This window comes from Ambystoma mexicanum, chromosome 2p (genome assembly GCF_040938575.1).
Source record: "Ambystoma mexicanum isolate Mex_15411 chromosome 2p, UKY_AmexF1_1, whole genome shotgun sequence".
NCBI lineage: Eukaryota > Metazoa > Chordata > Amphibia > Caudata > Ambystomatidae > Ambystoma > Ambystoma mexicanum.
The window spans coordinates 998,374,282-998,396,212 of record NC_090923.1 but is presented as its reverse complement, the minus strand read 5'-3'; the positions used below and the strand labels follow the sequence as shown (position 1 = coordinate 998,396,212).

General features: G+C 46.6%; 1 protein-coding gene across 1 annotated transcript in view; it reads right to left on the bottom strand.

Moving 5' to 3' along the window:
* The window catches only part of LOC138565982 (transmembrane protein 272-like), a 2,717,663-nt gene that overhangs the window by 1,784,416 nt on the left and 911,316 nt on the right, over nucleotides 1-21,931 (bottom strand). The window contains exon 3 of the mRNA XM_069643065.1: nucleotides 2,496-2,527. Coding sequence (XP_069499166.1) covers nucleotides 2,496-2,527 — 32 coding nt within the window. The remainder of the gene's footprint in view (nucleotides 1-2,495; nucleotides 2,528-21,931) is intronic.

Here is a 21,931-nt window from a genome sequence, read left to right as displayed (position 1 = left end):
GCAACACCTTCACCTCTGATCGCTGTCACGACCATGCCCGCCACCTGTTGGGGAATCCACCACAACTATTTTACTCATTAAGCGAGGCTGCATGGCTCATCGGGAACCCTACTTGACCGCAGCTTTGTGGGTTGCCATGGCAACGACTTAAAAAAAAAATGTATTGACACCATTATATCAGGTATTTTGTTGACCACATGCATAATTATGTGGATATTGATTTAAGAAGCCAGAAGGAGCCCTAAGCGACGCCTTTACCGGCCGCGCCACATCCGTATTCCAACATGGCGGCCCAATACATAAGCATCAGTCACCATGGCGATGGCTGCTTTGAAACCAACTCAGCGGTGCGGCGTACTAACTCCACACTTCTCAGGTAAGCGGCCCGCCATCTGGGGGATGTTTGACCTGATCAGAGAGGGCTTTTAGAATTTAATAGTGTCTCGTTTACACCCTTAGATACTGGTGTTGCGGCGGTTTGTCTATTGAGAACACGATCTTTGTTGACAACGCTTCAGGACGCCCGATTCCAACGGTGCGGTCCAGCCCAGCATCCATTCACAAATTCCAAGCCAAGGTATTGCCTTTGTTACCATAAACCTTTTTGGATCACTGCTCGGTCCTGATCCGCTTATCCCACAGCAATTGAGCTGATCTAATGAGGTAGTGAGATACATCACAATCAACACTCATTATCGGTTTTGTTTTTCTGATCACACCTTACAGGGATCAATACCCATGTTCAAAGGGGACCAATACATGACAGATAGCCTGTTCCCCACCGTGAGTCTGCCCAAGAGACAGAATACTACTCATCCCGTGGCAGAAGAGGCATACAACAACATTGCGTCACCATTTTCCAATCCCTCATTTTAAAGGCATACTTTGGTGCACAGAGGAAAGACCAACATATTCCAATTGGATATATTTATATTTTTTGAGTATGTGTCCATTTTTGATTATACAGCCATGGAACTGACAAGAGTCCTTATTTATAGATTGGACCTCGTCAATTGAAACCTTGAAGTTTCCTCAGAGATCACCTGATTTGTTATGGGTCCCCCTCTCTGTTTACAAAACCGTGCAGAGTCGCAACACTAACACAGTAAGATATCTATACATTCATTTGGATTCAAATAAACAATTAGTGTTGCTTTTCTTCTCACCCATTCTACGTGACCCAAGTTCCGACACTGCCTCATTATTTTCCTCTTGTAGACAACACACACATAGAACATTCTACCTTTCGAGTTCATCCGTCCTGATGAAGGCCCGCTCAAGAAAGGCTTAAACTGCAACCCACTAGCGTTTCTTCTGTGTAGACCTCTCTCAACCAGTGCTTTACTTCAGCACTACCCATATTTTCCTACATTGTGTTTTGTGTATATATTGTATGATTTTGACCCCTCTTGTGTTATAGCATAGCAGTAGGCAATGTATGTATTAGAATGTTTGTATTGATGTTCGAGTCCCATGTATCTCGATGATTTATGTACTTCAGCATTACGCATTTATCGCGTGCCTGTTGTTCATTTGAACGTTCTATGTTGTGTGTGTAATTAAACCACTAGGTCTTGTTCTCTGATCATAAAAATTCTACAGCTAATTGGAAAGTGTGTTTTTTATACTAAAGAGTAGAACATCTTGGTGTCTGAATGGGTCCGATTGACCCTGTTCACTTGTATTTTTGACTATAGAGCTCTTCTGGGCCGAGTAGGGTCCCAACCAGGAGCCCGTCCAGATTTGTTTGCCCCATATAGTAGACATGACACTATCTTTGCGGAATACAACATAAGAACGGTATTTATCAAAATATTACCTTGGGAACCTATGAAGTTACTCAGAGCCATGGTGGCCACCATACATTTTCTCTTGGTTTCCTGCCAATGATATTTCCAACTAAGCTTACCTTTAGATTTACAAAACCCGACCTACTGATTTTGACAATGCTTGCTCTTTGTTGTGGCTCGAGTATCAGAGTTGAACGTTGATGCAAAAGCAGTGAAGCAGAAATTATGTTGGAAAGGTTCTGACTGTCAGGAAATTGGACAATGGTAAAGTGCTTTGTGGTGTGATAGGGCCCGGAACCGATATACAAATTGTTGTTTCTGGCTACCATTGCTGCAATAATTTCCACATAACAAACAAGCAATATATCTTCATTTCGGCGCATGTGCTAATCGATAGTTTTAAATAAGTTATAGAACTGTAATATTTTAACTGTATTAATTACAGTGAACACTTCTAAAGGCTGGCTCATGCGATTGCAGTTAAAGAAAAGTGCACATGCTGGCCTGGCCCGTCATGGTCCCTCATCTTTGTTTTCGCACTGAACCTCATTCCAATAACGTCAGTCAGTAGGTGGCAGCAGTCTCAGCACTTACAGCCGTGGTAAACATTGCACCATGACCGTGTAGAACGTCATTTGTGTGCAAAAGAATAATCTTTCTGCCAGTTCTTAAATACATTTGCGCTCGATCCAACATTGTACTTACATGTCCTTGTAAGTTCGCGCTCGGCTGCCATGCTGAAAGAGAAAACATAAGTGAGCCAAAACCACGCTGAAGACACGTTTCCTTAATGTACAACTGTACTTACTATACGGTAAAAATAACTAGTCAAAGTAGAAGGCACATATTTTAGTTGGTAAACAACATAGGCAGACGTGCAAGTTTACATTTTTGACTGTGTGCTATTTCTCACTTCCCTCAAAAATTGCCTTCAGGTATGTACGTGTTTCATCCTTTAATATATATAAATTACTAGCCGTGAACCCATGGTGTGGTGATATAAGGCGCTTGTGTGTCTAACGTGAAGCAACCTTTGCAAAAGTCTGCACAAAATAAGCACAGCAACACTTAAGTGTTCTTAGGACATTACATAGTTTCTAACTCCCATCAACCTAGCACACCATTGAGCTCATTTTACAAATCCTCATAATTTGACGGCAGGCACGCTTGCACTCTGGCGCAGCCAGGCCCAATTCAATGGCAGAGTGCAAAAGGGGAGGGCAAAAGGCAGCGTACAAGCATGTACGCTTCCCTTTGTCCTCCCCTGTTGCAGTCCAACATGCCAATGAAGCAAACGCTGCCTGTCATGTAGGTATGGCAGGTGACGTTTACAACCGATCCCTATGGGGTCTGACTGCTTTTTGCTGGCGCATAAAGCTGGTGGACCCTATAGGGATACCCAACATTTGCGTAAGCATGAAACTACATACCAGCGCAAACGCTGGAGCATTTGTATGGAGGAGAGAAACACGAGTTGTGTCCCACCCCTCCTCTATGGCATACAAATGTATGAAAATGAAGTATGACGTAAGAAAACATTTGTAAAAGGCTTGCTCCAGGCTTTTACACATTTTTCTCACGTTAGGGCTCATGGAAAATGAGTCCCTGCGGAGCTCATTTCTAGTTTATCGTACCGGTATTTGATATGCGTAAAAGCCTTGCATTAATGTAACTTACGTTTCCGTGCTCCCTTCCTCTTCTCTATACAAAGTCCAGCAGAATTTTGGGGATTCTGATTAAGTCAGCAGGCAAAGAGCAGGATGACTCCATAGGAATCCATTCTAAGCACTTCCTGCCATCCATGGCATGCAGCATTTACTCAATTTTCACAGCAAAGTGAAAAAGGGGAGAGCAAAACGACCTCCACCATTGCACTCCGCCGTGCAAATGACAAATATTTGGCGGCGGGCACCGCTCTACAATGAAGTCTAAACATAACAGGTCCCCGCCGTACATAAATACCGGTAAATCCAAAATGAGCCCTTATGGTGGTATTTTACAAAGCTCTGGAGTGGTAAAACCAGGCGTAAAGCAGTTCACAACTTCCTTAACGCTTCGGGAGATTTTCTTTCCACTTGAAACACAAAGTAGGGGCACGTAGTACAATTAATGTTTAAGCCGTGCATGCGTCATCTGGCTCCCAATACCACATGGTTTAACGCTAGCATCTACGGAATCCTAATGCATTAAGTACCTGCTAAATGAAGTGGATTCTATAGAACCTCTTAGTAAACGCAGCAGTGTTGCCAGGGAGCATTTACATTTTTTACAAAACAGAGTGTAAAAGTAAAGAGTATAAGCATTTGTTGCTAGTTTGACTGTTTAATTTGGCACTCAGTTTTGCAAAAAGTTGAAGACTGCAAGCAGAGGACCCAACAGCATATTGTCATAGATGGCATCAAGAACACACTGTGGGGTTACATGACAGCCTCAACTGATATAACTGGAAGGCTAGGTTAGGCCTGACTGCTAAATGCAAATTCTGAAGCCCAGGCCAACTGGTGAATGAAAAGCCTGCATTTAAACTTCAATACTGCTAGAGGAGCTAGCACATCGAAATTCGGGTATTTCTGCAAGTAACAGAAGGAAGAGTTGTGGAAAAATGGAAATGCCACGTGAATGGCCAAGAACTGGAAAACAACGGCCTACTTTCATTACAAAGTGAAAGTTCAAATGGAAAACACAGCCTTTAAGTCGTATTTGCAAGAGAAAACCAAAGGCCTCTTCTACATGAAAAGCAGGGTTTTCAAATACTGAAACTAAAATGGCCTCGCATGTGCGTTTGCAGATCTAAAACCTGACATAAAGAAAAAGGTTTCTTACTAAAATAAATATATCAGGGAAAAGACTTGGTGTGCTGATGAGATGCAATGTATTAAAATTAGTAATATGCTTCTTAGGCAAAATATATGTCACAGAGTGAACTGGCTATTTTTTCAGGTGAAATGATAAAGGATTTCCTGAGCCAGTTGTAATGCAGAACCCTGAAGGAAGGATCAGTGGATCTCGAGGGCTTGGTTTCTGAAAGGAGCAATATAAATGACCATTAGCCCTGGACAGAGGAGAGCTAATGGGTTAATTCCGGACTATGTCAACATTGCAGCTCAACTGACTTTGAACCATGTGGTTTCAAGAGAAATTAAACCTATATGGAGAAATGGGAGCTGTAATGCGAAACTAAATATTATATATGTTAATTATGTGGTCATTGACTTTCATTGCAAATGTTATTTTCAGTAACAATTTGGAGACCAAGAGACTCGCAGACTTGAGACATATGGCATTTGAAAGCTAGAAACGAGCTAGTAATGTTGATGTAAATTGAATTCCACATGTGATTATTGGAAATCATGTTATTACCTGAATTCTGTTTCTAGCTTCCCAGAAAATATTCGGAATGTGACAGTTGGGGGTGCTGATGGCTGGTTAAATTAGGTATTTGGATATTTGGATATAACATTTCATAATTATAACTGTTATCCTTTTTGTGTAGAGGGCGAACAATTATAGTACACCCGTACAACGTGCAACATGGGAGGAGTAATTTCCTCAAGTCCGGCATGATAAGAGGAACACAATTATATATATATACACACACATATATATGATACATTACTCAACATAATCGGATTTCTGATGCTTGTATCTGCTTAGATTCCCATGCTTTGCATAGGCCGACATCTAGTGGAAGCTGCAGAGCATTACAGTTGTTGGTTTCGAAATTCGAAAAGGGACGTTGACAGGGCGTGCCAGGAATACTATCGCTAGTGTAACGTCCACTGTAACCATGGTCCTTCACACATCGAGGTCCCTCAGATTCTGTTCTGACATGAGGTTGCATGAAGTGTGGTGTGAGTACAGTTGTATCCAAGCAGATATAGACAGAAAGCTCACATAACATCTATGCACCTTCTCTCAGGGGAGGAAGGGTGGGCGCATGTGAATCTAAGCAGATGCAAGCATCAGAAATACGATTACGGTGAGTAATGTATCCCTGCTGAGGATTGTGGAATCTGCTTAGATCACATGCTATGCATAGATTAGCGAGCAGTGTTATGCGATGGTGGTGGTTTGTGAGAAGGAGCAGCGGCAAATAGATGTTTTAGAACCGCTTGTCCCCTCTGTGTATATGCCTTGGAATGTGTGTCAATGCAGTACTCCTGAGTGAAAGTGTGTACTGAGCTCCATGTAGCTGCTTTGCAAATGCTGTCTAAGGGTACATTTGCGATAAAAGCCAGAGTAGCTCCTGCTCTCTGTGTGGAGTGAGCTCTCAGCGTAAAAAAGGCAGTGTCTTGTTTGATAATGAACAGCATAATTGTATAGATCTGCTACAAGGCATAAAATAAGCTGTGTCGCATAGCAATTTGCTATACAATTCTGTAGGTTTGCTAATCAAATGCGCACTTGTGTAGCAAAGTTAGATATATAAGTTAAATCACAGCTTGCCCTGCATTCCTCTCTCGTCCTCGGTGCTCTCTTCAATCTCTTTTCTCTGTTCACAAGTGCTAATGGAGAGAAATTGCAGCAGTAATCATCTCCTACACTTGTAAGTGCCAAATGCATGTGTGGGAGTGCCAGGCAAGAATGACTTTCTTTTTTAAATAATTGCAAACCAGAAGTAATCAGGTTGATACTTTCATTAAGGTTTCAATATCCTGTCTGGCAAAGACAACTATGTGTTAACTTTATATTTTTTAAATTCGATTCCTAAAATGTAAGTTGTTACATAATGCATAATTACAGTATTGATACTGTAACGCACTGCATCATCTCCAGTAAAGTTTAGGTTAGTTTTCTAAATTTCATAGTGTCAACTATAATTCATTTTTTTGGGGAAGATGCATCGTATTGACAAGTGAACACTTTTGAAAATGTACATGAGCACATGATCAAATGCGTTTGATGGAAACCCTAGTTCTGTAAACTGCAGGTTGAATACATCTTGCAACTGGTGCTCCAATGAACAAACCCATACTCCTTGAGATTCTATATAATCACTATGTTGCTTTATACCAGTTACCCTGAAAGTGTGATGACCACAAACTACTATATTCCACCTAGTTTGCTCAGGTCTCTGCCTGCTATGCAATCCACTCTGCTAAGTCTCTTTCTTGCCTCTTACATAACAAACACACAAAGCGAACTAGATGCTTACGCAAAGTAGTGATCAATAGTTCCATCCAGTCTGTACACATACAGATCTACTGCAATACCAAACACTGTAGTTGGCCTCCAGAGCTCGCTTTGCTTTATGATTATGATTGTATTAATATATTGCAACCTGCAGGAGACAGCTGGCCAAACTGTTTTCAGAGTCTTTTTATATTATGTATTTGTGTCCATTCATGCAGCTAACCTTCTACATTTTACAGATACTTATCTAAGGCTTGCAAAGTCTTTTCGCCCACTTGCATAGTGTGGGATATGACCCACTCAACAGCATTGTCCCACATCAATAAGCTGCATTTGCGCAAGTAACAGCAACCTGGCTGTGCTGGCTCATCTGCGCACCAACTGCGTTTTGGAAGCAGCAAAAAAATTGCTGCACCATCCTGCCTAGCACACTTCATGCAAAATGGAACAAGGTGACACACTGAAAAAATATGCCAGTGTGTTCTAAAACATATGGAATCAAGTGAACAGGCAGAACTGCATTGCTGCAAAAGCCAAAAATCCCTGTCAAAATGAAACATTTTCACGCTTTCAAAATGCTGTTTTTACACTAATTCCATCTGTTCATGCTGAAACCACTGTGAGTAAAAAGGCCCTGTCATGCCCAGGATATTTCACTGTAATTCACCAAAACCAGGCATAATTCTTGAGTGACAGGCCCAGTCAAACCAGCTCTCAGAGAAATCAAGAAGGAACAAGTTACTTACCTGTAACTGTTGTTCTCCAGCATGGGTCTGGCATGGATTCACATGCTCATGAATATTCCCAGTCGTCAGGCTGGGAATCCTCTGTAAAGAAAAAATCAGTATCAGTTTTGTTTCTGATCTGTCTTTCTTAGTAGTAACCAATTACTGGTCTCTGGGTCATACTGCCCCCAGCCAATGACTGCCCTCTCCCTAAGCCCCGCCCCTGGCAGCCATCCTCGGATTTGGTAGCGCGTAAAGTGGCAATATGAGCAAGTGAAGAGCCGCAGAGGGGAAGGAGGGAGGTTCGCATGTGAATCCATGCCAGACCCATGCTGGAGAACAACAGTTACAGGTAAGTAACTTGTTCCTTCTCAGGCATTGGTCTGGCATGGATTCACATGCTCATGAATATAAGAATACATAGCAGTACACACATGCACAACCACGGGAGGTCGCAAGGCTCAACATTAAGCATTACATAAAACTCAACATTAAGCATCTTTTACCTCCTCACCAGGCTCACCTTAAGCGAACAGGTTGTGCAGCACTGCCTGACCGACTCTGGACTCCTCCCTGGAATCCCATTCGACGCAGTAGAATCTCGTGAAGGTGTGCGTCGACCTCCACGTAGCAGCCCTGCAGATGTCCAGCATGGGCACACCAGACAAGAATGCCATGGTAGCAGCGATCGCTCTGGTCGAATGGGCTCTCGGACGGCCGGGCAACGGTCGGTTTGCCAACCGATGACAGTGTATGATGCAGCCGGAGAGCCATCTGGAAATGGAAGCCTTCGAGAGAGCCTTCCCTTGGTTCACAGGTCCAAAGTTCACAAACAGCTGTGATGTCTTCCGAAAACTCTTTGTTCGGTCCACGTAGAACTTCAGCGCTCTAGCTACATCCAGCGAGTGCAAAGTCCTCTCAGCCGGCGACCAAGGCGACGGGAAAAAGACTGGTAACACCAAGGGCTCGTTGAGATGGAAGTCAGACGGCACCTTGGGCATGAAGGAGGGGTGCGTCCTCAGCACCACCCTCGTCTCGTGGAAAGTCAAGTATGGAGGCTTGCAGGAAAGGGCTTGAATCTCTCCCACGCGTCGTGCAGAGGTGATGGCCACAAGGAACGCTGTCTTCCACAACAGGAACTTCAACGGAGCCGAATTCAAGGGCTCGAATGGCAGGCCCATGAGCCTGGTCAGCACCACGTTGAGCTCCCACCCCGGGGCTGGAGCCTTCACCGGCGGGAACGATCAGAACAGTCCTTTCATAAACTCCTTCACCAGGCGATGAGACCACAGGGACGACCGTCCTGCAGTTCTGGTGTATCGGGAAATCGCTGCCAGATGTATCTTGATGGAAGCATGAGCTAGTCCAGCTTTGGCCAGCGACAGTAAGTACGGTAGTACTTGAGGGGCTGTAATCCGTAGAGGGTTAATCTTCTGTGCACCAGACAAAGAACCTCTTCCACTTGTGTCCGTAGCACTTGAGAGTTGAGGACCCCCTGGCCTTTGCAAGAACCTCTCTGCAGTCAGCCGGGATATCGTACCCTCCAAACTCTAGTGCTGCAGGAGCTGGGTCTGCAAGTTCAGCGACTCCGGGTCGTGATGAAGAATGGCGCCTCCTTCTCTGGAGAGAAGATCTGCGCCCGTCGACAGTTTCACTGGTGGGGACGCTGACAAGTCCAGAAGGTCCGCAAACCATATCTGTTGCGGCCACGTTGGTGCGACGAGGATCATCCTGCACGGGACCTCTTGAGTTGGTTAATGAGCCTCAGCAGCAACGGCAACGGAGGGAACACAGACAGGAACAGGCCGTCCCAGGGGAACGAGAAAGCATAGCCCATGCTCCTCGGCTGGGGGAACCTGCTGGCTAGCCTCTGGCACTTGGAGTTAGTCGCCGTCGCGAACAGGTCGATTTGGGGTTTGCTCCATCGCCGGAAGAGTTGATCCACTTGATCCTGGCGTAGTTCCCACTCGTAGCACAAGCGCAGCTCCCTGCTGAGTGAGTCGGCTATGGTGTTTTTTTATCCCTGCTAGATGAAAAGCTACCAGAAACATCCCCTGGGCAACTGCTCAGTGCCACCGATCCTGGGCTTCCTTGGAAAGGACTGGGGATCTGGTTCCTCCTTGCTTCCGGATGTAGAACATCGTGGTGGTATTGTCGGTGAAGATCCTCACCACCTTGCCCTTGAGGGATGGGAGGAATGACTTGAGGGCCCAGAACACTGCTCGGAGCTCCAGTATGTTGATGTAGCGTGGCCTCTCCTCCGGGAGCCACAGGCCTCTCGCGTGAAGATCTCCGGTGTGCGCTCCCCACCCCTCCAGGGAGGCATCCGTCATCACCGTCACCTGGTATGCTGGGGTCTGAAAGTCCGTGCCCGCTGCGAGATGCGCGCGGGTGCCCCACCATCGAATCCCTTGGCGGAAAACTTTGTTGAGCGAGATCTTGTCCTCGAAGCTGCCCGTCGCTTTCATCCAACGGGCGTCTAGGAACTCCTGCAGAGATTGCATCCGAAGCCTGCACAGGCGCACCAGATAGATGCAAGAGGACATCATCCCGAGAGGGACTTGATGGGCCTCACTCTGGCCACATCCGTGGCAAGCAGACGCTGTACCTTGCCCAGGATGGCCTGCGTTCTTTCCTCCGACGGTGAGGACAACTGCGCTACTGTATTGAGCTTGGCTCCCAGAAACAGCGCGACCAGCGACAGAACCAGGTGGAATTTAGGGAAGTTGATGGAGAATCCCAGGTCCGTGAGCAACCGGACGGTCTTTGCTGTGTGTTCGACGGCAAGTTCCCTTGTCCCTGTTCGGATGAGCCAGTCGTCAAGGTAGGGGTAGACGTGGATCCCCTGCAGGCGCAGCCGTGCCGCCACTGGTGCTAGGCACTTGGTGAACACCCTGGGCGCCGACTTCAATCCGAATGGGAGGGCCTTGAACTGGTAGTGCCGCCCTTGGACTACGAACCTGAGAAACTTTCGGTGCCCTTTTAGGATGGGGATGTGAAAGTACGCATCCTCCAAATCCAACGACGATAGGAAGTCGCTGGCCCAGCACGTGCTGGAGGGTGCCCATCCGGAACTTCTGTGCCTTGATGTATTTGTTTAGCCGAAGCAAGTCCAGGATGGGACGCCAGCCTCCTGTCTTCTTTCTGACGAGGAAGTATCTTGAGTATACTCTGGAGCCCCGGAGCCTCTTTGGGACGAGCTCGATGGCTACTTTCTTGAGCATCGCCGTTACCTCTAACAGCAGTTGAGGGACGTGGTTTTCCTTCCTGGCCACGGGAGGAATTCGGGGGCACTTCTTTAGAAATTGCAGAGTGTGTCCGTGGGCCAGGGCATCCAGCACAAAACGGTCGGTGGAGATGGACTCCCACATGCTGACGAACTTCATCAGCCGGACTCCCACCGGGGTGCTTCGGTGGGAGCCCGACGCAACGGCCAGTTCAGTCTTGCTTGGAAGCAGCCTTGCTGCCTTGGCCTCCCTGGCGATGACGGCGAGATCCACCTGACTTGCCTCGTCCCCTGTAGGCTTCTTGCGACGAGGAGCGGGCCGCCTGACGGTAGGTCGAGGAGCCTCTGCCAAATCCTTTGGAGGCACCTTGCTTGCCTCCGGAGATCCGAAAAGGTGGCCGCCGTTGCTGCAGAACTCCCAAGGCCCGAGCCGTCTCCGTGTCGGTCTTGATGGCCTGCAGTGACTCATCCACTGTCTTTCCGAACAGATTGTTCCCATCGAAGGGCATGTCCAAAACCTTGGCTTGCACGTCTTGGCGGAAATCCGTCACCTTGAGCCACCCCTGCCATCGAAGGCAAACGCCGTTGCCCAACTGGCGGAAACCGGTGTCAGCAATGTCTGTGGCCACAGTTATGGCGTGGTCCGACGCCAGCTCACCCTCCTGTAGGATCGCCAGGGCCTCTGCCCTCTTGTCGTCCGGGAGGAAGTCCAACAGTGGGGCGATCTTGTACCACAACTCCCTGTCGTGGGGGGCCACAATCACTAGGGCGTTGGCCGCCTTAATCGTCGTCGCCGCCGACGAGATGACTCGTCGTCCCATGGCATCTTGTTTGTTTCCCTCGCCGTCCGGTGGGGAAGTTGAAGTTGAAGCCGAAGCCCCCCCCTCGCTTTCTTCTTGGCCGCTGCCGAGACGACCGAATCCGGGGTCTGTTCTGCCCTAAGGCACAAAGGGGCGCAGTCGGGGACCCGGTACTTTTTCTCGTAGCGGACACTTTTGGCAGGCGTCGTGGACGGGTTCTTCAGGAGGGCAAGACCCTCGTCCCCGATGATATCCAGCAACGGCACCGCGAGGACCGTCTGCCTCTTGGCCGCGCGCCGTTGGTAGAGGAAGCCTTCCTTCTTCTTTTCTTCGGGGCAGAGCTGAAAAAGCTTGGATGCTTTCGTTGGGAGGAGACGCCCGAGGAATCGGAGACGGGAGGTCAATCCCTCATCGCCGTCGTCGTCATCCGTCCCTGTCGTAGCCGTGTCTGTTCCCGTGTCATCCCTCATTACCGGGGAGGGCGACAAAGGCTGAGAAGGCCGTGAGGGCTGAAGAGGAGCGGATTAATTCTCCTCTTCTTGTTTAGAGGGCTTCCCGACGGACCCAGTTCAGCTGGGTTGTCCGTCGGGGGTAGGGGCAGTCACGTCCTTATCTCTGTGCATAAGGCTTGGATTGCCGTCAAAATAGCAGCCGAGTTGTCTTGTGGCTTGGGTTGTGACGGGCGTGCCGGGAGCGACGGTTGTTCCTCCTCCACGGGAACCTCGGCATCGCCACCCTCACTCTCGTCGTCCCCCTCGTCGGGATCCCTCCCGTGGGACCGGGCCTCTTCCAAATTCTCGGTCAGTTCCTCCTCAGAGGTTGTGTCCGTGTCCTTCGCGGCTACCGCCCCCCCCTCTTTTTCCACTGAGTTTTTCACAGGGGTCTTCTCGACAGGCTTAAAAGAGGATTCCTTCCGCGGAGGCAGGGAAACTCTGAGCCTCGAGGTCGCCTCCACTGGGATAGCCTCCACAGGCCTCCTCACTCCCCTTCGGCCTGATCCTTCGAGATCGACCAGGGCCTTTCCAGAAGCTTAGCAGGGTTCTCGGATTTTCTCTTCCCCGAGCCAGAGCGTTGGTTCGCGGTTGATGGCGTCAGTGAAGGTGCGCCCTGCCTGGCAGCCGAGGAGCCCGACCGTTCGGCGCTCCCGTTGCCCACGGACTCGCGGTGCTTTGCCTTCTGTTGGGCCCCGTCGCCGGGGCGCCCACACAGGACTTAGAAGACCGTTCGGACTTTTTCTCACCTGCTCGGCTCTTGCCTTCCAGCCATTTGGAGAGACGGGTCCAACGATCCCTCATAGTCCGATCGGACATGTTCAAGTAAAACGCACAGTCCTTCTCCATGTGCGTTTTGTCCTCATGGAGGCAGTAAAGGCATTTCGAATGCTTGTCCTCCTTGAACACATTTTGTAGGTTGCATCCAGGGCAGATCCTGAACAGTTTGCCGGGAGTCGAGCTTCCCTTCTCCTGGGCCATGTTCTTCTCGTCCGCGAGGTAGGCCTCAGAAACTTCTGGAATCCTTCAAGAAGCGTAACTCGACAAAAACTTCACCCTTGAGGGGCGTAGATAAATCCGAAACGGGTCCCCGTTAATCGGAAGTAGAAACGGTGGAGCTTGAGGCTCGATTAAACCGAAAAATGAGAGAAATCTCTTTGAAAAAGCGCAAAACGCAGTAAAAGCTCGAGCGCTATAGCACGAGGACTCACAACACTTGAATGTGTGGTAAAAATCTGAGGATGGCTGCCAGGGGCGTGGCTTAGGGAGAGGGCAGTCATTGCCTGGGGGCAGTATGACCCAGAGACCAGTGATTGGTTACTGCTAAGAAAGACAGATCAGAAACGAAACTGATACTGTTTTTTTCTTTACCGAGGATTCCCAGCCTGACGACAGGGAATATTCATGAGCATGTGAATCCATGCCAGACCCCAAGCTGGAGAAGCAACTTTTATTCACACGGGAACACACGTTTATTTTCCTTCCAAATGTATCCAGGTGCAGCAGTTCAAAGAGACTTTAATTCTCTGAGCCAGGTCAAGAGCAAATTCATCTATACTTTAGATAAGACTCCTGCTTCAAGGAAATTACTACAGCTGTAAAGACAGTGTGGGCAATCTGAGGCAGCTACCAAACCAAATTTAAAGAAAAGAAATGATAGCATTTTTAACACATGTGGAAAAATTGGCTTTGCTGACTGAAGACAAACTTGGCCTGTTTAAAAATAAATAGTTGAATCTATCCTGCTTACTTAGCAATGTAAAGGGATTATGTTAGTGGTGATATTACACACATAGGCTATCTTCTTTCACAGGTTTGTTTTAATTTAGGACCCAAAATAAGAAATTAAAGAGTTTAAAACACATGGGTTGGATTTGCAAGCTCTCAGAAAGAACAGTCTTTCCAGTTGCCTGCCATGAAACTTTCCCAAGGAAGGCAGACACATCATAAATCCAGGACACGCAAGTGAAAATTGACAGCTTGAAAGACTTTGTATGGGCCAGGATAATGCAATTTCACACGCTCGTCAGACATTCATCTGTGCTCCAGGCTGGGACAATAGAAGTCCTGGGACACTAACCTGTCAAGTGTAAGGTGCAATAAAACCTTCAATTAAACTGGAAAACTCCCTTGCCTTGAAGGAAATGACAGCTGCTTGCAGTTGGAGGAAGAAAAAGAACAGTATCTAGTAACAAAGGGACTGCCTTTTGGTTACAAAGACTATTTGATAACAAAACTTTAAAGACTTTTTATCTCGGCAGCAAGAATTAGTAGAAATGTAAAAAGTTCGCAGTTTCAAATCTAATTTTACGTTCTATCTTTTAAAACTTGGTAGAACTCATTGCGGCATGGGGAACAGAAGTTACAAAATATGACAGATTCCAAGGAAAGTATTAATGGTGCAAACCTAACATTTTGTACATACATCCCCTGGGATAATTCGCATCTGTGTATAAAATTGTGGAATTTTAGGCCAAATCTTTCATGTTTAAAATTACCAAAATGTATCGGAAAGGCGAAACAAGGTCGCACAGACCTGAGGATTGGACTGATCTGTGCTGCACATAATATGTAACCTGTGTGTATCATTTGCCAAGAGATTGCAATTGAAGAAATGTATGTTTTTGGCAAAATCGGATTTTCAGTAAAGTAAATGTGGGAGTTTCTGGACATTGTAAAACTCACCTCATAAACCTGACATCATTCCCTTAGAAATCCAACGAACTGAGAGCGAGGCGGAGACTAGCACCCTTGTCCAATCCCTTTGCTAGGGGTGTGTTTAGTTAAGCCTGCCCCAGTTATATACTGTGATGATGTCATTTTGCACTATAAATAAGGGTCCCTGACAAAACCTTACACACACACTCTTTCCTGATTTCCTGCGTTGCGTTCCTGTACCCGTCATCTATCCATATTCCAGATCCCAACTACAAGGCCAAGCATTGCTGATCCTATTCCAGCAAAGCCTAACATACAGTATTAAAACCCACTAATCTCCCATTAACCAGGAAAAACCGTGGTACTTTTGGCATACAGATCCAGCTTGGCTTGTTGCCACTCATTGCATGCTGCTTCCATCCTGCTACCTGATTACCTATATTATCCAGTAACCAGAAATGCCAGTCCAGAAGTGCTACCTGGTAACCAGTCCATGCCCAGCTGATCCTGTCCCGCTGATTTTGTCCGGCTGTCCTTTGTTAGACCAGATCCGTGTGGTGACTGAAGCGCTGACTGTCCAAAATCCAAAAACTAAAAAGTGGACTGTGCGCATCAATAGGAACCATAGACAACCATAGTAGACCTTGCCTTGCCTTGTCCTTAGTTCCCCTCTCTAAGTCATCCTATCCTTATCCTGATAACTTGTAATATTGTAACAATTATTCTTGAAACCCTGCCATTGATTTCTAGTGCTAGCGCCAGATCTTTTAGTAATTTTGTCTTGTAAAATCCTAAACTTTTAATCCTATTTCGAGTGATCGGACTGGTTACGCCGGGGCGGGCAATGGGGAACTAGGGCTGAATTTGCGAATGAACCCTGGAGCTTACTGTGTTATTCTTTGGTATCCTAGCCTGACTGCTCTAGTGTACAGTAAAACTGTTCTTGTCAAAACTGATTTCCTTTCCTTTTTCACTGCTCCATTTTACTCAAAACACACCTTTCTAGATCTTTCGTAACTCACTCAATTTACCAGCTAGAGACCTAATTTCACTTCCATTTTGTACCTATGATCTATAGCTACACCCCAACACAAAAACCGCGATTTAAACTATTTCACCCGTTTTTATTAAAAACCGTTTGGGTAATTTCAGGTGGGATTTGCAAAGTTTGCTAATTTTCCAACGTGTCATTTTTTGCAAACATGTTTTAAAACCCTGACACTAATTTTCGAACTATATGCTCTTGGTTATACATTGCTTGGGATTGTTAGTACATTTGCATTGTTGCTGTAGTGGGGAATAATATTTCTTTCAAGGTTTTTACACACATTCATTCATTTATTCATCCATTTCCGAGTGTCATTTTTAGCATTGCCAGGGTTTGAAATCCGTTTTGTCTTTTGTTTGGGGAGGGAAGGTCGGATTTCAATTCTGTTTTCCATTTGTCATTCCTGATTACCTGCTGCTTCTGTTTATCCACTCAAAATTGATTATTTGTGGGTTGACGGAACATTGCAGGGGGAAATTCTCAAGGGCTATCTTGCCTAAAATCAAAAAGTGCTCCTATTCCCTGGTGTTTCGTAGATGTGTCAATAGAAGGTTAACTAAGTGCATTGCTTACATTCCTATTGTTCTTATCACCCCTTTGGTGATTGCTGCCCCGTATTAAAAATTGTATGATTTCTTTTTAATTTTCATATAAATAAATAAATATTACATTTTATCCACCAGCATGCTTCATGGTCCATTGTGACCCGGGATATTTGAAAAGGGGGTATGATATGAGTGGTGTACCATCTCAATATTGAATCTAACAAAAAAAACAAGCATTTCAATCGCGTGCTGCATACTAGGCCGAGACTAAGGTGTGCTTCGCCTGATTGAAATCCTTAACAAATTTGGGGGCTCGAGTCCGGGGATTGATTTGGTTGCCACCCGTGGCTGTAGGTCATATGGTCGAAAACAAAAGGATCGAATGCCTTTTGATCGACACTAAAATGATTGACAAAAATGGTCGATTTAAAAAAAAAAAAATTATGGGGGTTCCCCCCCAAACCCCTGTTTTCTTTATTAAAAACATTTTTCTACCAACCCAAACTAAAAAATATATATAAATAAATAAATAAAAAAATTCTACCTTTTTTTTCCAACCATTTGACTGTCAATCAAATGGTCATTCGATCCTTTATTTTCAACCATTTGACTGGACACCGCCACCCGTGACAGTCTAACATAGCAGACTAACCCGCAAGGTAGTAATACTTTGTGTGGTGTGAATACTGTGTTACACTGTACAAGCGCCTCCCAAAACAAATACTCTAAGCACCAGGCCTGTCTATAAAAGTAAAATTAAATTAACCCCGAAATAATTAATAAAGAAAGAACATTTCCAAAATGGCTGTTGCTGGTCCAGTAGAGATCAATATGGCTAGGGAGCATCCTCTGCACAAGTTATTTTTCAGAGGTGAGTGGTCAGAACAGGATGAGAAAGTCTGGCTACAAGACATATCCCAACAGGTCACCGCCATGGACTTGGATACATGGCAGGACGGTGGCCTATTACACCAAGCTCTGAGCGAGCTATATATGACCCCAAAAAAATTAAAGAGGAGCAAAGCAAATTTGCCAGAATAACGACCTACCTATATCTCCACACGGGGGTGATGCAGGAAAAGCAGGAGGAAAATATAATGTTAGCGCAGAATCAATCTGAATTCTTAAATAAAATCCAGATTGATTTAAGTTTAGCGGAACAAACATTACAAAAGAGCCAAGAGTTGGAGGTAGAATCTGCAAACTACATCATAAAATTAAGAGAGGATTTGGCTCGCCAACAGCAAAATAATGCAGAAGAAGAGGCCCAAATAGAAGCAGCAAAAATAGAGTGTCAGGAAAAGGTTAACTCTCAAGAAAAGAGCCAACAGAAGCTGACTCAACAGTTAACCTATAACAGGGCCTGTGCAGAACAGATAGTTACTCTACAAGATCAGATAGATGAATTGAAAGAGGAAAATAATAAGTTAATCTTGAGAGACCTCCACTCTCAAACAGAATTTGATGAAGAGCGCCAGAAATCCGAGGCCATCAAAAAAAAAAAAGGGACGACCTGGCTGAATAGAGGGGCACCCTAAATCAAGAGAAAGACGCTGCAGGCCAGGAAATAAGCAAGTTAAAAACGGAGTTAGAGGGAAGACAGTTAGCCCTCTAGGAGCTAAAGGAACTGAAAACAGAGTATGGGAAGCTACTGGAACACATCAGACAGGTAGAGGGTGCTCTGGAAGAGAACACCCAGACCAAAGATGCTAAAACTCAGGAGGTGAGTCTCCTGCAGCAGAAATTTTCCCAGTATTCGCAGACCATATAGGAAGCGAACACAGACAATGAGGCTCTCTGTGAAAAGAATGATGGGCTCAACAAACAAGTGGCAGCGCAAGAGCGGCTCATAGAGGCCAGTAAAGCCATGATAGCTGAACAAAAAGCTCATATCTTTGCTTCTCATCTAGAAGCAGGGGCTGAAAAGGAGAAACTAGCAAGATTGGAGCAAGAGGGTGCTAGATTTAATCTTAACTGGAGAGACCCCGAACACGTAGAGAGGGACAGGGTAACGCTGGATCATAGTATAAGGACCTCTATGCTAAGGGACACCAACCCATTTAATACTGTGAACACTGCCAGCTGCATGTCTACCGGTTCACATCAGCCTGAAACCAGGAGGGCGGCAGAATTCAATAGACCCAGCATGATGGAACTGACAGGTCAGCGCCCCACAGAAATTGATGGAAGGGCATCCCTGTATAGATCCCCAAACATTCAGGCTGGTGTCTCTGACAGGGAAGTCTCCTATCAGGGGAGGGCAAGGGAATTAGATCCACCGAAATATTATTTTCCCAGGGACCAGTTGGTCCAATTTAATGAAAGACCCAATGAGATGAGGCCCAAAAAGAGTATCCTGAAGAGCTCTACCCAATTAGGGCAGTGGGGGGGAATACTCTACCAACTCTGGGAGTAGGGAGGAGTCAGAAGACTATGCCCCTGTGCCCCACAGGAGTGGAGAAACTAGGCCCCACCATTCTTTGAGCCCCTCTCAAAATCACAGAATCCGGGAGGGCCTAGACGATCAAGAGGGGACCTCAGCTAGTAGCTCCTCTGAGTCTGAGAGTGAGTGGACTCGGGTGACTAAGCCAAAGAAGGCAAACAATCTCAAGCGAGTTATAACTAAAGACCCCATTAGGAAGATTAAGGCCCTTAGCAGTGTCATAACCCCCTATCATAGAACGGCAAAATATTCTGTTTGGGAACACCTAGAGCTAAATGAGCAGATGATGGACACTCTTCATATGAAAGACAACCAAAATTGTATTGATTATGTAAAGTGGACATTCTCCCCTGAATACTCCTGTTTCTTTGCGGGACTGGAGGACCAGAACCATTCAAGATGGTCCACCTGTAGGGCGGCCATCTTTAAACACTTCTCAGCCCACAGGAACCCCCAGGAGGCTCGGAAAGTGGCCTACAATCTGCAGTGCGGGGAAGATCAGGCCCCACGAGAGTTTGTACAGGAGCTCAAACGCATCTTTGCACAGACAACTAGGAGGGTGCGCACAGATAGCATGGAGTTTGTAACCACCTTCTTTCATGCACTCCCCAAGGATATTATGACCCAACTGGTGAGGGACTTCCATGAGAAAAGAACGCTGCACTGGGTCATAGGGCAGGCGACCTGCATTTATGAGGTCCAAAAACCTGCAGAAAACAAAAATCAGAATAAACACCCCAAACCAGCCAGCACCCTTGCGGCGGCTAAGGTGGCGGAGGTGAAGGTTGCCCCCATGTTAGACTAAGAGATGGGGGAGCCTAAAAATACACCTGCACAAAGTCAGCAGAATCCCAGACCCAGAAGGCCTTCTGGCCAGTCACAAACAGGTGGCAGTCAGGGGGGTAATTCCACTAATGGGACCCCTAACTCCCCTGATTATATCAGCCTCCGATACAAGGGCAACAGACTCCGCTGGCCCAAGGCGGGGATCCAACCAGGTAAGTGCTGCCCCGGGAAACTTCCCTCCTAACTTCCCTAAGGAGGGCAGGAATTCACCAAATGCTGGGTTAAGCTTCTTTCCCCGATACCCAAAAAAACCCAACCTGCAGGACAACCCTCCTTTCATTCCCCGCTTTCAGGAACCCAGACAACCCAATCCAGGAGAGGGGAGGCCAAGGGGGGAGGGTTACCAGAATTCACCATATCCAGGGTACTATGGGAGAAGGGCTAGTTACCCTTCCTGTGATCCACCTAGGGTTGACCGGAGACCCCCATACCAGCCGAAATGGGTATCTCAACTGGAGCGCCAGGTCCAGAACCTAACCCACAATCTGGGTTGCATGTTGAGGGCTCAACAGAACCCTCAGACAAACATGACGGCTCAGAACCCCACAAACCAAGGATCTGGCACCCCAGAACAATGACGAGGCGAGAACCCTGACAACTCACTGGTTCCAGAGGAAGAGGCACGGGGGGAAGGAGGGTGTAAAGCCCTAGAGGAAGCTTCCTTCCTAACTCGTGAAAAGCCCATGGACACCCATCAATTGGGACCAAAATCTCCTGCTCCCGAAAACCTCCCAACGAAGGAACAGAGGGCGAGTAGGAGCAATAAAGAACCCAAAAAGACCCATTTTGTGGAGGAGGTTAGTGTCCTCCAATTTGAAGGGGAAGAATCCTTACAGGATCCTGAGAAAAAGATCTTCTCCTTCACGGACGGGGGGACTCCTCCCAAAGAATGATGGGCCCCAAGAGATCTAGATGAAGACTAGGTGAGAGTGGGGACTGGCTCTGAATCACCCATCCTAGAACCCCAGAATGAGCATCATGAAGACATAATCTTAAAAGGTGGTTCCAAAACTCCCCAAAGCAATTCTGGTGACTGCCTCCAAAAAGGGGGAGGAGGGCGGCCAAGGATCAGAAAAAGAGGAGCTTGAAACTCCTCAAATATTTCTTTCAGATTCCCAAACTCCTACACAGACTTATGCCCAAACTATCCCTGTGTCGGAGTCAAAATTCAGGAAAATGACCACCCAGCTTGCCCAGAATGCCCATTACCGTAGCCCATTGGAGGAGACAGAAGGTAGATTCTACACCTCCATCCAAGTGCAAGGGCAATGTGCAATTCCAGCACTGGTGGACAGAGGATCCCAAGCCACTCTTCTGTCAAAAAGGGGCTTTGAGCAGCGAAATTCAGGAAGGGGGGAGAGATACCAGATCCCTCTGACCCTTCTTCCTGGACAACTAAGGTCAATAAAGTCATCTCCTATGTAAGCAAGACTTTATCCTCTGTAGAGGGAAAATTCCACGATTGTGCGAAGGCACTCCTGGCAATGGTGCAGGCATTGAAAAATTACCGCCTGTTCATCCAGGGGGAACCCATCATAGTGGAGACTCCCCACCAGCCGTTGCAATATCTCCAAAGTGACAAAATCTGGGCCGGAAATGTGAGTAATTCCAGAATTACTTCCTGGATTCTGTCAATGCAAGGCTTTCCTGTGGAGGTCAGATATGGCCAAAACAAGAAGAGTACCCTCGCGCAAGGTCTGGCTGACTTGCATAATTGTGCCAGAGAAAACTGTCTTGAGGACGAAAGTCTTAAAAATCCAGGACAACATGGAGGCGTAACTGAATTCCCCGCACAAAGTCTATGAAGAAGACAAGTGCAAGGGATTGCCCACCATTTATGTGGACAGGTGCTCCTACTATGTTGGCAAAAACAGGTGGAAAATGAACTGGTGGCCGGCGTTGGGAATGCCTGGGTGAATGATGCCAGGAACCCTTCGCTGGGTACAAAATCTGTCCCCGTAGTAGTCAGATGGCGGAGTTGATGGCCATTCATCAGGCCATCCTCACTGCCGTCCAACACCAACTCTACAAACTGGTCATAATCACTGATTCAGATAATGTCCGGAACAGGTTTGTGGAGCACTTGGTTAATTGGAAAACTAGAGGCATGCTATGCGCTAATAATAAACCGCTTAAACATGGCAAACTCATCCAAAATATTGATGATCTGGTCACCTCTAGTGGAATGACTATCTATTGGAAGAAGATCAAGGGTCATTCCAGAAT